General features: G+C 45.7%; 1 protein-coding gene across 1 annotated transcript in view; it reads right to left on the bottom strand.

Annotated features, from left to right (window-relative positions):
- Positions 1 to 9,257: 9,257 nt before the first annotated feature.
- Eif2b3 (eukaryotic translation initiation factor 2B subunit gamma) overlaps positions 9,258 to 13,354 on the bottom strand; it is a 73,555-nt gene continuing 69,458 nt past the window's right edge. Inside the window, exons 10-11 of the mRNA XM_036178601.1 lie at positions 13,022 to 13,125; positions 9,258 to 9,442 (exon numbers count right to left, since the gene is read on the bottom strand). Of these exons, the coding sequence (XP_036034494.1) occupies positions 9,390 to 9,442; positions 13,022 to 13,125 (157 nt within the window). The 3' untranslated portion in view covers positions 9,258 to 9,389. The remainder of the gene's footprint in view (positions 9,443 to 13,021; positions 13,126 to 13,354) is intronic.

Genomic DNA, 13,354 nt, shown 5'->3' with positions numbered 1-13,354 from the left:
GGCAGATAAACTTCAAACCTGAACTTTAATCAATCAGCCCAAACTTTTGGAAGACTTCCTTGACTCCCTTTTGCTCTTGGTGGACAATTACTTTTTTCTTTATGGTTCTTATTAACACTCAAGTTTATTTGTGTACTGTATTTTAAAATTTTTATTAAAAAAAATTTTTTTTTGAGACAAGTTCTCAGGTAGCTCAGGTTGACCTTGAACTCCTGATCCTATTCCACCTCTCCAGTTCAGGGATTATACAGGCCTGTCTTATTATTGTATTTGTGATGACACAACTTATGTACAGCAATTGAAAGTCTGTTTCCCCTGCTAGAAAGTAAGTGGTGCTCAATAATGTCAAGTGCGCCCCTAAGAGTTGAAGAAACCAGGTGTAAATGACAGGAGATGGGAAGGGCTTGTTTGTTAAATGTCTAGCTTCCCAGCGGATTGTGCTGTTTCTGTTTGCTCCTGGTTGATAAACTCTGACATGGCATAGGAGGGTAAAATCAATAACTAATACAGAAAGTTTGGGAAAGAAACTGGGCATGGTGGCACACACCTTTAATCCCAGAACTCAGGAGGCAGAGGCAGGTGGATCTCTTGTGAGTTCCAGGCCCCAACATGGTCTACATAGAGAGTTCTGGGCCAGCCAGGGCTACCTAGAGAGCCCGTCTCAGAAAACAAACAAAACAGTTTGAGAAAAAGGAAGACTGCCATAAATCCATTATTCTGATACCGCTAACGCATTTGGCTGGCCTCTTGCTTAGTTCTTCCAGACTTTGTAATCATTGTATCATAAATATTTCATGTTACTACACAGACTTCCCATCAATCATTTGCAGAATGTCCTCAGGACAGATTCCCAGAAATGGGGTTGTTTGGGTCAAAAAGCATAAATATGTTTTTGGTCTTGCTACATACAGCCAAACTTTTTGAGAACTTGTGTGAATTAACATCAGCTCTAGGGTTTAGTCTTAGGGAAACAGCAGTTGGGTTGAGGGGTGGGGTCCTAAGGAGGGATTAGTGCATCTGTCTACAACAACAGTGTGGCTGACCCCGAGGCTGACCCTGGATATGAAAGGAAGCCTGGGGGCTGGAGAGAGCGCTCAGCAATTAAGATCACCTTTTGGCTTTTGCAGAGGACCTGGGTTTAGTTCCCCAGCACCCACAATGGAGAGTTCACAACTGCCTGTAAGTCCAGCGCCAAGAGAACCTTCTGGCCTCTGAGGGCAACTTCATATATGTGATAAACCTACAGGTACCCAGGCACATACACCAAAATAAAGATAAATATTAAAAAAAGACAGGGGGTTGGGGATTTAGCTCAGTGGTAGAGCGCTTGCCTAGCAAGCACAAGGCCCTGGGTTCAATCCTCAGCTCAAAAAAAAAAAAAAAAAAAAAAAAAGACAGTAAGCCTGTGTGCACAGTACTTTCCCCCTGTCATATGAAGAAGGCCTCTGAAGAGAAAGTGTACTCCTAGAAAGACTCTGGAAATAGAAACAGCTCTAAAGTGGGCTTTATAGGACTCCTACATTCATCTTGGGGCTATAAAGACAGGAATTGCTTAGAATAAGCACAGAGTGGCATCATAATGCCAGGACAGGTCTGGCACCTGCAAGCTAGAGGTCCATAGAGAAATAGGTGTGTAATCACCTCAGCCTCTATTCTGCTTCCATTGCCAGCTGACTGCTGCTATCAATTGCCAGTTGTGGCAAAGCCCTAGCTTTTTTCTTTTTTTTAAAGATGGTCATATGTAGTTGAATGTGTCTCAAGCTTTGCTCCTTCTGTCTCAGCCTCCTAAATATTGGGATTATAGTTAGCTTGGTTTTTGTTGTTGTTGTTTTGTTTTTTGGAGACAGGGTTTCTCTGTAGCTTTGGAGGCTGTCCTGGAACTCAATTTGTAGACCAGGCTGGCCTCAAACTCACAGAGATCCACCTGCCTCTGCCTCCCGAGTGCTGGGATTACAGGCGTGCGCCACCACCGCCGGCTAGCCTGGGTTTCTGACACACAGACTCATGTAGTTAAGGTTGGCCTTGAGTAAGGTTAGTCTTGAAAGGAGGACTGCAGGTAGAACCACACTGGGGCTTTCTATAGATGCTTCTGTAAGAAGTGCAGTATTAGAACTATTGCCAGACACCATGTAATTAGCAGGAATAAGATAAAGATGCCTGGCCGAGCATGGTGGCACAGGCTTTTATTCCCAGCACTTGGGAGGCAGAGGCAGGCAGATCTGAGTTCCAGCCAGCTTGGTCTACAGATCGAATTCCAGGACAGCAAGGGCTACACAGATAAACCCTGTCTTGAAAAATAAAACAGGGGCTGGGAGATGGCTCAGCAGTTAAGAGCACTGGATGCTCTTCCAGAGGTCCTGAGTTCAATTCCCAGCAACCACATGGTGGTTCACAACCATCTGTAATGAGATATGGTGCCTCTTCTGGCATCCGGGTGTACAGACAGAATGTTGTAGCTGTATACATAATAAATGAATAAATCTTTAAAAAAAACCAGAAAACAAACAAACAAAAAGATAAAGGAGCTGCTGTGCTGGAGAGATGGCTCAGCAGTTAAGAGCACTGACTACTCTTCCAGAAGACACGGGTTCAATTCTCAGCGTGCACATGGCAGCTCACAACTGTCTATAACTCCAGTTCCAGGGGACCCAATGCAGACATACACACAGGCAAAATACCAATGCACATTTAAAAAAAAAAAAAAAAGATAAAGAAGCCTGCTTCCATGTGAACAGGTTGTTTCACTGTTACGTCTATTGGATGTGGGTCTGTGTTTGGGCTCAAACCTGAGACATTCCCCAAAGAATAACAGAAAGGAAGAGTAATCATCTCCAAGGATTAACATTTTTTTTGGGGGGGGGGCGTTTCAAGACAGGGTTTCTCTGTGTAGTTTTGCGCCTTTCCTGGAACTCACTTGGTAGCCCAGGCTGGCCTTGAACTCACAGAGATCTGCTTGGCTCTGCCTCCCGAGTGCAGGGATTAAAGGCGTGCACCACCGCTGCCCGGCTCTAAGGATTAACTCTTAATTACCTATTAGTGAGCTAAACATGCCTACTCCTTCAATGAGCTCTGGGGGTTGGAAGCCTTTTTCTCTTTTTTGGATTTCCAAGACAGGGTTTCTCTTTTGTAGCCCTAGCTGTCCTGGAACTTGCTCTGTAGACCAGGCTGGCCTCAAACTCACAGAAACCCACCCACCTCTGCCTCCCAAGTGTTAGTATTAAAGGCATGGAGCATCACCATAGGCCTGCCTTTCTTTGTTTCTTTCTTTCTTTTTTTTTTAAAGTGTTCTTAGCCTGTGGGAAGCCTAGAGATCACAGAGGAAATTATCGACCTGAGATATTCAGGGGTACTTAGGGAGTAGATGGGAAAGGGAGGAGGGGAGCAATTTAAACACAATTCAAGGTCTGATATCTTTGTTGTTATGGTTGAGACAGGGTCTCTGTAGCCCTAGATGGCCTGGAACTCATTATGTAATGACTAGGTTGACCTCAAACTCAGAGATGCACCTGCCTTTGCTTCTTGAGTGCTAGGATTAAAGACATGTTCCAGCATTTTTCCTTTTAAATCTTTTCTTTTTTTAACTTTTGATCTTTCTAGTCTCCCAAGTGTTGGGATTACAAGTGTATGCTACTACATATGGTTTATGCAGTACTGGGAATTCAACTGAGGGCTTCCTACCTGATAGGCAAGTGCTCTATTAACTGATCTACAACTCTAGTCCTTAACACAGGATTAAATGAGATAATATACGTTATTGAGAACAGTGCCTCAAGGTGGAACACACACACACACACACACACACACACACACACACACACACACATACACACACACACACAGTGGGAGAAAGTGAGCACTGTGGCTTCAGGGGAAGTCAATATGACTCAGAATAGTTCTTCTTTTTAATGTATTTCTCCAGACTTCTCACCATAATTTTTGCTTGCTTCTGTTATCTGGGCCAGGCAGAGGCAATGACCATGATGTAGAGGGGAAAAGAGATGGCTAACTAGAATTAGATGTGCATGTTCCCATTAGGCAGCTCAGATCAATAGCAGCTATCAAGTCTGGTGCCAGAGGCTGCAACCATAGCCCTCAACTTGAGCATGGGGAAGAGACTTTTGGTACCAGAGAGACGACTCATCATTTTCCATGCGCCTCAGGTCTAGGCCAGGTCATTCTGGCCTTCAATGCCCCTCTTTCCCGCAGGGTCAGGTCTACTACAGAGCTTTCTAGACCTTCTATCTGGGTGGTCCTTCCCACTGACACAGTTATCCACTTAGTGTTTTGTTTTTGTTTCTGCTGAGAAGGGGTCTTCCTGTGTTACCCAAGGCTGATCTGGAACTCCTGGGTTCATGGGATCTTCCCAATTCAGCTTTTAAGTGCTGGGACTACAGGCACCTAATACACACTGGACTAGAAAGGTCTGGCTTCTGCACCTCCTTCAGGGCAGGCAAGGCCATAGTTAAACAGAAGGTACTTCATCTCGTCAGCAGGCAGGAAAAAAGTGTTGAGAGATGGTTCCTGCAGGAGCAGCCCTGAAGTAAGGTTTCTGAGTAGCAAGCTTGTAGAGGTGACTTTTCTTTTTTGATAGGGTCTGTGTAGCTCTGGCTGTCTTGGGACTATGTAGACTAGGTTGGCCTTGAAGAGATCCACCTGCCTCTGCTACCTGAGTGCTGGGATTGAAGGCGTGCGCCACCGAGCCCAACTTCAGAAGATTTATTTTGTACATTAGTACCTTCTCAGAGGCCTCCTTTAAAGTTGCCTTCATCCTCTCTTCCTTTAGTTCCTTTTTCAAACATCACTGGGAAGAGCAGGGCAGACTCAGCACCCCTTCCTGACTGGCAGGCCAGTAGACATTCAGTTGCTTGCTACATCGCAGATATATCCCATCTGCAGCTACCAAAGGGAAATAAAAATCGCTTCTGCCTACTGGTGGACAGAGCACAGAGAGTAACAACAAAGCATGGTGGGTATCTAGGGGTTGCTAGGACAATGGCAACAGTGGCCTGAGAGGGAAGCTGCTCTCAGCTGGGAGTCAAACTTGAGAATATTCCTCAGCTCCTTTCCTTGGTGCAGGGCAGTGACGGCCCTGGGTCCCGGGAAGGCAGAGGAGGGTCTGGAACAGTTCAGGCGACTCCTCTCCGCTGCCATGTCACCTTTCCGCCACATCTACCCAGCCCTATCCCTCTGTGGTCTGAGACTCCTGACTGTCTGGACTCCTATCCTGTGGCCAGCAGCTCTAAGAGAAGGGCTAACCCTGAAGACAGGATTTAGAAAGCACTCAAGCTGCCGGGCGGTGGTGGCGCACGCCTTTAGTACCAGCACTTGGGAGGCAGAGGCAGGTGGTCTCTGTAAGTTTGAGGTCAGCCTGGTCTACAAAGCGAGTTCCAGGACAGCCAGGGGAGTTAATACAGAGAAACCCTGTTTCAAAACAAACAAACAAACAAACAACAACAAAAACCAGAAAAGCACTCAATCTGGGAGCTGGAGATGGCCCAGTGGCTAAGAGCGCTTGCTGCTCTTCCAGAAGACCTCAGAATAAGCACTTCTTGTAACTCTAGGTCCAGGGGATCCTATACTGTCTTCTGTTTCTGCAGGTCCATGCACACACATACACAGACATAGAAATAAGTTAAAAATCTTTTTTTGTTTTTGTTTTTTTGAGACACGGTTTCTCTGTGTAACAGCCCTGCCTGTCCTGGATCTCACTCTGTAGACCAGGCTGGCCTCAAATTCACAGACTTGCCTGGTTCTGCCTCCCAAGTGCTGGAATTAGAGGCCTGTGCCACCACTGCCTGGCTGAAATATTTATTTATTTGGGGTTTTTGAGACAGGGTTTCTTTGTGTATCTTTGCGCCTTTCCTGAAACTCACTCTGTAGCCCAGGCTGGCCTCGAACTCACAGAGATCTGCCTGCCTCTGCCTCCCGAGTGCTGGAATTAAAGGCATGTATCACTGCTGCCCATCCGAAATATCTATCTATCTATTTATTGGTTTTTTGAGACAGGGTTTCTCTGTAGCTTTCCGGAGCCTGTCCTGGACTAGCTCTATAGCCCAGGCTGGCCTCGAACTCACAGAGATCCACCTGCCTCTGCCTCCCGAGTGCTGGGATTACAGGCGTGCGCCACCGCCGCCCGGCTCCGATATATTTATTTTTAATGTGTGAAGTTTTATCTATCTTTTCATCACTTGCACATCTGGTGCCCAAGGGTCCAGACCCTCTAGAAACGGTGTCACACAGTTGTGAGTCACTTTGCAAGAACTTGGAGTCGAACCTGGGTTCTTTGGAAGAACAGCCAGTACTCTCAAAAAGTGAGCAAGCAATTGAATGTCCAGTGCCCGCCAAGGGGGGGTGGGTGGGTGGGTGGGGGTGGGGTGGGGGTGAGCTCCCCCCCCAATTCATCCACTCTAACTCAGGTCAGGAGAGGCAATGATCAGGCTAGAACCAAAAACCATCACACAAAAGTCTTCTTCTGTAGCCGGGCGGTGGTGGTGGTGACACACGCTTGTAATCCCAGCACTCGGGAGGCAGAGGCAGGTGGATCTCTGTGAGTTCAAGGCCAACCTGGTCTACCAAGTGAGTTCCAGGAAAGGCGCAAAGTTACACAGAGAAACCCTGTCTCGAACTCCCCCCCCACCAAAAAAAAGTCTTCCTCTGTTTCCAGTACTACTTGACACCAACCTTTGTCGTCATCATCGTCATTATCATTTATTGCTATTTTATTGTTTTTTTGGTTATCATCATCATCACCTATTGATATTTTATTTATTTATTTATTCATCTATTTATTTATTTATTTATTTATTGAGACCGGGCCTCACTATGAAGACCAGGTTGGCTTTGAACTCAGAGATCAGCTTGAATTGAAGGTGTGTACCACCATGGCTGGATTTTTGAGGGGGGGGGGCAGGGTTTCAAGCAGCCCAGGCTGGCCTCAAACTCCCTGTATAGCTGAGGATAACCATGATCTTCCTACCTCCTCCCACTGAGTGCTGGGATTACGGGCATGTACCACCACACCTGGCAAAGAACCTACAGGTTTAATTCTAGTTCCCTAGGAACCATTTTGGATACTATCATAGTTCTTCCTCTCTCTCCTTCACTCCCATGTGTTCAACCACTTCTGCTGGACCACTGGGCTCCTGCCTGATGAAGGCAATCTTCCAGGAGCCCTGTCTTCAGTACTGGGAGGAATGGAGAGTCAGAGCTCCCAAGACTGGTTGGAGGTGGGGCTTCCCCAGGGTAGGCATGTCATCTCTCAAGTTCAATGAGACCAACATACAATCAGGCAGGTTACTCAAGTGAACTTGAGAGCCTGGAAATTTTTGAAGCAATGTAGAAACCAGTATTTCAAACTATCCTTTATTATAATTACTGCCACCCACAGTGAGGACATCAAGAGAAACTTTTACTTTGATAATTCTAGGAGGTGAAATCTTACCCCAGGAGTCACTTTTATCTTCCACTAACACCTGGAGGCTGTAAAAGCAGTGCAGGGAGAGGCAAGAGCAGAGTGTTCTTACGTTTGGGAGGAGTGCATACTGGAAGGGAACAGAGAAACCTCATTCTCCAATTATCTGAAGCATGGGTGCCTATATAATTAAGATGAAAAGGACACTGCTGGAGAAAAGTCAGGATGACTTTCAAACTGTAACACTAGTTATGGGCTCTTGCCAGGGTAAGTGGGCATCACCAAGGGTGTGGTAGAAATGGAGTAGGCTTGGCTTAGAATACCATTTTAGATGATAGCTTTTGCCTCCATGAAAACTGAGGAAAGGCTGTTCACTAGCCATGAGCTTACTTCTGCTTGCTTTTAAAGCCTCTAAGGCAGCGGTTCTCCACCTCTGGGTCTCGAACACTTGGGATGGGATGGTTCGAATGACCGTTCCACAGGTGTCTCATATCAGATATTTACGTTACAATTCATAACAGTAGCTAAGTTACAGTTATGAAGTAGCAATGAAATAATTTTATGTTTGGGGATCACCACAACATAAAGAACTGTGTTAAAGGACTGCAGAGTTAGGAAAGCTGAGAACCACTGCTCTAAGGGTTGAGTTGAGTTGGAGAAAAGGGGTAGAGACTCAGAGTGAAAGGCTGGGTGAGGGACAGGGTGGTGGCAAGTGCTAGCTATCTCTGTACAGGGCAGAAAATAGTAAGTCCTGGGCTAGTATTCAGGGGTGGCACTGCCAGCTGCTGGGCATGGTGTCTAGAAAGCCTGATTGGAGTCAGGACTCTTAGGTGGTGCTTTTAGATTGAAGATACTTAAAACACAAACAAACAAACAAACAAACAAACAAACAAAAACTATTTATTGGGCCGAGTGGTGGTACACGCCTTTAATCCCAGCACTTGGGAGGCAAAGGCAGGTGGATCTCTGTGAGTTCGAGGCTAGCTTTGCTTATAAAGTGAGTTCCAGGACGGCCAGGGCTACACAGAGAAACCCCATCTCAGAAAAAAACCAACCAACCAACCAACCAACAAAAAAACAAAAGAAACAAAAGACTATTTATTATTATTATTTTATGTGTGTGTGTGTCACATGTGCATGAGTGTGTGTACACCTTTATGTGGGTTCCAGGGATTGACTTCAGGTTAACCAGGCTTGAGAGCCATGGGCCTTTACTGGCTAACTCTTCTTGCTAGCTTTATTTTAGTTCTAGCCTCAAAAGTTGCCTGATGATTGTTTTTAACTCTTGATCCTCCTGCTTCCACCTCTTGAGTGCTGGGGTTACAGGTTATATGTGTTACCATGCTCAGCCTCAGACTGAAGAAAGATACTTCACAGACCAGGCTTAGTCAGCCAGTCAGAAATAACCTTCAGAGGGGCCACTGGGCAGCTGCTTCCTGTCTGTGACCGGGGCATACAAAACCCAGCCCACTGTGTCTCCCTCACTGTTGCTCTCAGTAGACTTCCTACACAATCCACAAACACACACTGTTACACTATACCTGGGACCCAGACGCCAGGAACCTGGGACTGTTTCAAACCTGCCTTTGGAAGTCTTTCTTTTTGTTTTGTTTCCAGTGCAGGGCTTGAACCTAGGGCCTTGTGCATGCGCGAGGCAAGCACTTTACCACGGAGCTACACCTACAGCCTGGAAATTCTTCTTTATTAAAAAATAAATACAAAGCTAGGCGGAGGTGGCGCATGCCTTTAATCCCAGCACTCAGGAGGCAGAGACAGGCAGATCTCTGAGAGTTCGAGGCCAGCCTGGTCTACAGAGCGAGATCAAGGACAGGCACCAAAACTACAGAGAGAAACCCTGTCTCGAAAAACCAAAAAAAATAAAATAATAAATACAGAGTCAAACAGGTGGGCCAGCCAACATCTGTCAGCCAACCTCTGTAGTCTGGGGCCAAAAGGAAGGGTCAGTCTTGTTCAGGACTCAGATCTCCATGAGCTGGTCACTTCCCACAATCACCTCGTTCATTCGTTTAGCTACAGAAAACAGAAAGAGATAAAAGGTTTTCATTGAACTGGCAGCAAAAGATACCATTTCAAATCCAGCTGCTTCCAGAGAGGACAATGCTCCTTTCCAAGGGCCTATGGGAGAGCACCTTCTTACATAAGGATGACACCAACTTTGTAGACCTGGCTTCGAGGAAACTTACTGAGGAAGATCATGGTGTGGTTAAAGCCCCTTTGAAGGATGAACAGAATTTCCCCAAGCAAACCTATATACACTATGTTTTTTTGTTTGTTTTTTTGAGATAGGGTCTCACTATGTGGTCCTGGCTGTTGCAGAACTCACTCTGTAGACCAGGCTGGCTCAAACTCAGACATCCACCTGCCTCTGCTTCCTGAGTGCTGGATTAAAGGTGCTCACCACCACTGCCTGGCATATACTACGTTTTAAAAAATGTTATTTATTTTATGAGTATGGATGTTTCACCTGCTTGCATGTATATATGTATGTATACCACATGCATGCATGATGCCCACAGAGGTCAGTAGAGGCATCAGATTCCTTGGACTGGAGTTACAGAGAGTTGTGAACTACCATGTGGATGCTGGGAACCAAATTGTGGTCCTCTGGAAAGATAGCCAGTGTTATTAACCATTGTTACCAACTCTCCAGCCTGTTTTCCTATAAATACATATCTATAATAAAATTTACAAATCAGACCCAGAGACTAACAACTAACAACAAAACATAATCATAACAATATGAGTTATAACAACATGGGAATTGTCTCTCTTAAAGTGTCGTATCCTATGGGGTTCACTCCTTTTCCTGTGATGCTGTGAGGTGATACAGTCCTTCCATGATGAGATGGAGGACAGGGAAGTTCTGGGCTAGAACCAGGTCAGTATCTCAAAAGGATCAGAGGAGACGGCTCAGCAGGTGAGAGTGTGCCTGCTGGCAAGGCTGGAGACCCACGTAAGCCTGATGACCTGAATTTGGCCCCTGGAACCCATGTAAAAAGCCAGATGTGGTGGCTCTCGCCTGTAATCTCAGCACTCCCATAGCAAGCTGAGAGGGAGAAACAGGCTAATCAATTGGAAGCTTGCAGGCCAGCTAGCCCAGAGTACATAGTGTGGAAGAAACAAAAGAGACCCTGCCTCAGAAACACGGCAGTAGGGGATAACGAACTCCTGAAAGTTGTCCTTTGACCTCCACATGTGATCTGTGGCACACACCTTTACTCACACATACCTGAACACAAATAAACAAACAAAATGATCCTAAAAGGCAGGCTATATGGGAATATGATAACTGAGGGAAAACCAAGGTGATAGAAAGGTTCACCACGTTCAAATGAAAGGCTGCCTGTTGAAATTAGGAAGGACTCCTGCTAACCAGGACCTGATGCATGTCAAACATATGCCAAGACCTGACTTTACCAGGCCTACTTTCATGGTTGAGTGACTCTTCACTACGCTCAACAGAGAACAGGTTCAAACCTTGTCATGGACAGTAAGAAGAAACTCAGATGAAGCATGCAGTCAGTCTCTCTGGTTTTCACTGTTGACTGTGGCCTACCTACTGCTTGAGCAGGAGCTCGAACTTGGCTGCCGGGATCTTTGTCAGAGCCCTGCTTAACTGGAGTAAGAAGAGTCAGATGTAACAAGGGCCTCTGGGCTAGGGGAGCAGCTCAATGCTAGATGCAGTCTGTGTGGGGCCCAGTGCTGTTGAGAAGGGAGCCAAGGGTTGTTCTCTAAGTAGTGCTAGAAAAGGGAGGCTGGTTTATGAGTCACCTTATCACTGTTGTTTTATTTTAGAGACAGGTCTCATTATGCTTCTCAGGCTAGCCTGTCTCCCAAGGGCTGGGAATAAGGAGTGAGCCCCATGTCCGGCTCTCCCACCTTATATTTCAAGACAGAGTCTCCCATTGAGTCTGCAGCTTGCCTTCTGAGCTAGATTGGCTAGCCAACAAATGTGGGGGTCTGCCCCTCAGTGCAGGGATTTTATATGGGTGCTGGGGATTTGAACTCAGGTTCTGACACTTGCACATAGAGTACTTTATTCATTAAGCCATCTCTCTAGGCCCTCTAAGTAACAGGTTTTGAGTGCTATAATGATAGTTAGGAATTTATTGTTTTATTTTGAGACAATGTCTCACAAAACTTAGGCTGATCTAGAATACATTAGTAGAGGAAAATGTTTCTGCATTCCTAATCTCTCTGGAGTTGTTTCCCAGGTGTATGTGCTTCCACGTTTGGCTAGACTTTATTCATTAAATTAAATTACTTTCTGAGGTATGAGTGTATGCCTGAATGTATGTATGTTCACTACATGTGTGCCTGGTAACCACAGAATTCAGAAGAGGCATCAGATCTCCTAGAACTAGAGTTATTGGCAGTTGTGAGCTGCCATGTGGGTGCTTGGTACTGAATCTAGGTCCTCTGCAAAAATGGCAAGTGTTGCCAGGCAGTGGTAGTGCAGGACTTCAATTCCAGCACTCCAGGCAGAGGCAGAGGCAGGCAGACTTCTGAGTTCAAGGGAACCCTGGTCTACAGAGCAAGGTCCAGAATGGCCAGGGCTACTTAGAGAAACCCTGTCGCAAAGAGAGAGAGGGTGGGGAGAGAGAGAGAGAGAGAGAGAGAGAGAGAGAGAGAGAGAGAGAGAGAAAGTGTTAAATTCCAGAGCCATTTCTCTAGCTTTTATTGTATTTTATCTTTGGAAACAGGATTTCACTATGTAGCCCTGGGCGCCTTAGCATTCACTTATGTAGATCAGGCTGGACTCAAACTCACAGAGATCTGCCTGCTCCTGCTGCCTGAGTGATGGAATTAAAAGCATGTGTCACCATCTCCAGATACTTGAAAATATATATTATTACTTTTTTCAAACAGCTATTTGCTATTGCTCTTGGCTGCTCACCAGAACTTGATGGTAAGACCCTGAGGACGAAAACACCACAAATTTTGGTCGCAGGACATGGAAAAATCAAGTCGTTACTGACTGGGACCTCTCTCCCTGCTGGCTGTGCACATGGCAGCAATAGTGGCGCAGAGGTGAGGGTTTCCACCGGTCTTTCTCCAGGCAGTTAAGCTAACAGCACAGCTCACAGCCACAGATGGAAGCAGCTGAGAATGGTTATGCCCTGCTACTCCTTTGCCAGGACAGAAATCTAGGGGACCATCTTCCTTACAAACTGGGTCAGGTCTCCTCCCTTGGAGTTCCTCCTGCTCTTGAAAGTCCTTTCTTTCTTTTCCATAATAAATTTATGTTTGCTCTGCTTAAAACAGCACACACACAAAACAAGTCAGTTGAGTGCTCTTGGTCTTTAGGAGGCCACAGCACATTCCAGAGCTATGCTGTATTACTGGCTACCTCTGTCATATCGAAAAGCAAATATAGAGTATTGGTGTGAATTTGGACAATAGCCATTATTATATTTTCAATTTTTTGATAGTATAGTTGCACATATATATGAGTAAACTTATATGACTATAAGTTTATGTTTTCACCTGAAGTATAAATATGAGCCTATATTTTACATCTTGCCCACTAAGCATCCTTTGTGCTAATGTGAGAAACAGCTTCCATGACTCTTAACTTGGGGTGTTTACCTTTGGCTTCGATCCTCTGACCACTACCAATCAAACAGTCCTTGATGTCCGCACCCTTCTCAATCACCGCATTGTTGCAGATGACGCTGCCCTGGATGCTGCTTCTGTAACACACGAGCCAACACAGTAGTCACATTAGAGCACCTAGTGCTTCATCACCAACCGCTGCCTGGAAGCTCAGGTTCTTCTCTTGGCTGAGAACTGCTGGTCAGTTCTGTGGGTAACTACGTCTCAAGTTATTATTGGATCACAGAATGGCACCAGGGAATTTCCGAGTGGGCCATGTTCATAATTATCCTTTCCAAGTCCTTGTTTGACTTCTCCCCATCATCT

The sequence above is a fragment of the Onychomys torridus genome, chromosome 2, assembly GCF_903995425.1.
Source record: "Onychomys torridus chromosome 2, mOncTor1.1, whole genome shotgun sequence".
NCBI lineage: Eukaryota > Metazoa > Chordata > Mammalia > Rodentia > Cricetidae > Onychomys > Onychomys torridus.
The sequence above is the reverse complement of the archived record's forward strand: the minus strand, read 5'-3'. Positions and strand labels throughout refer to the sequence as shown.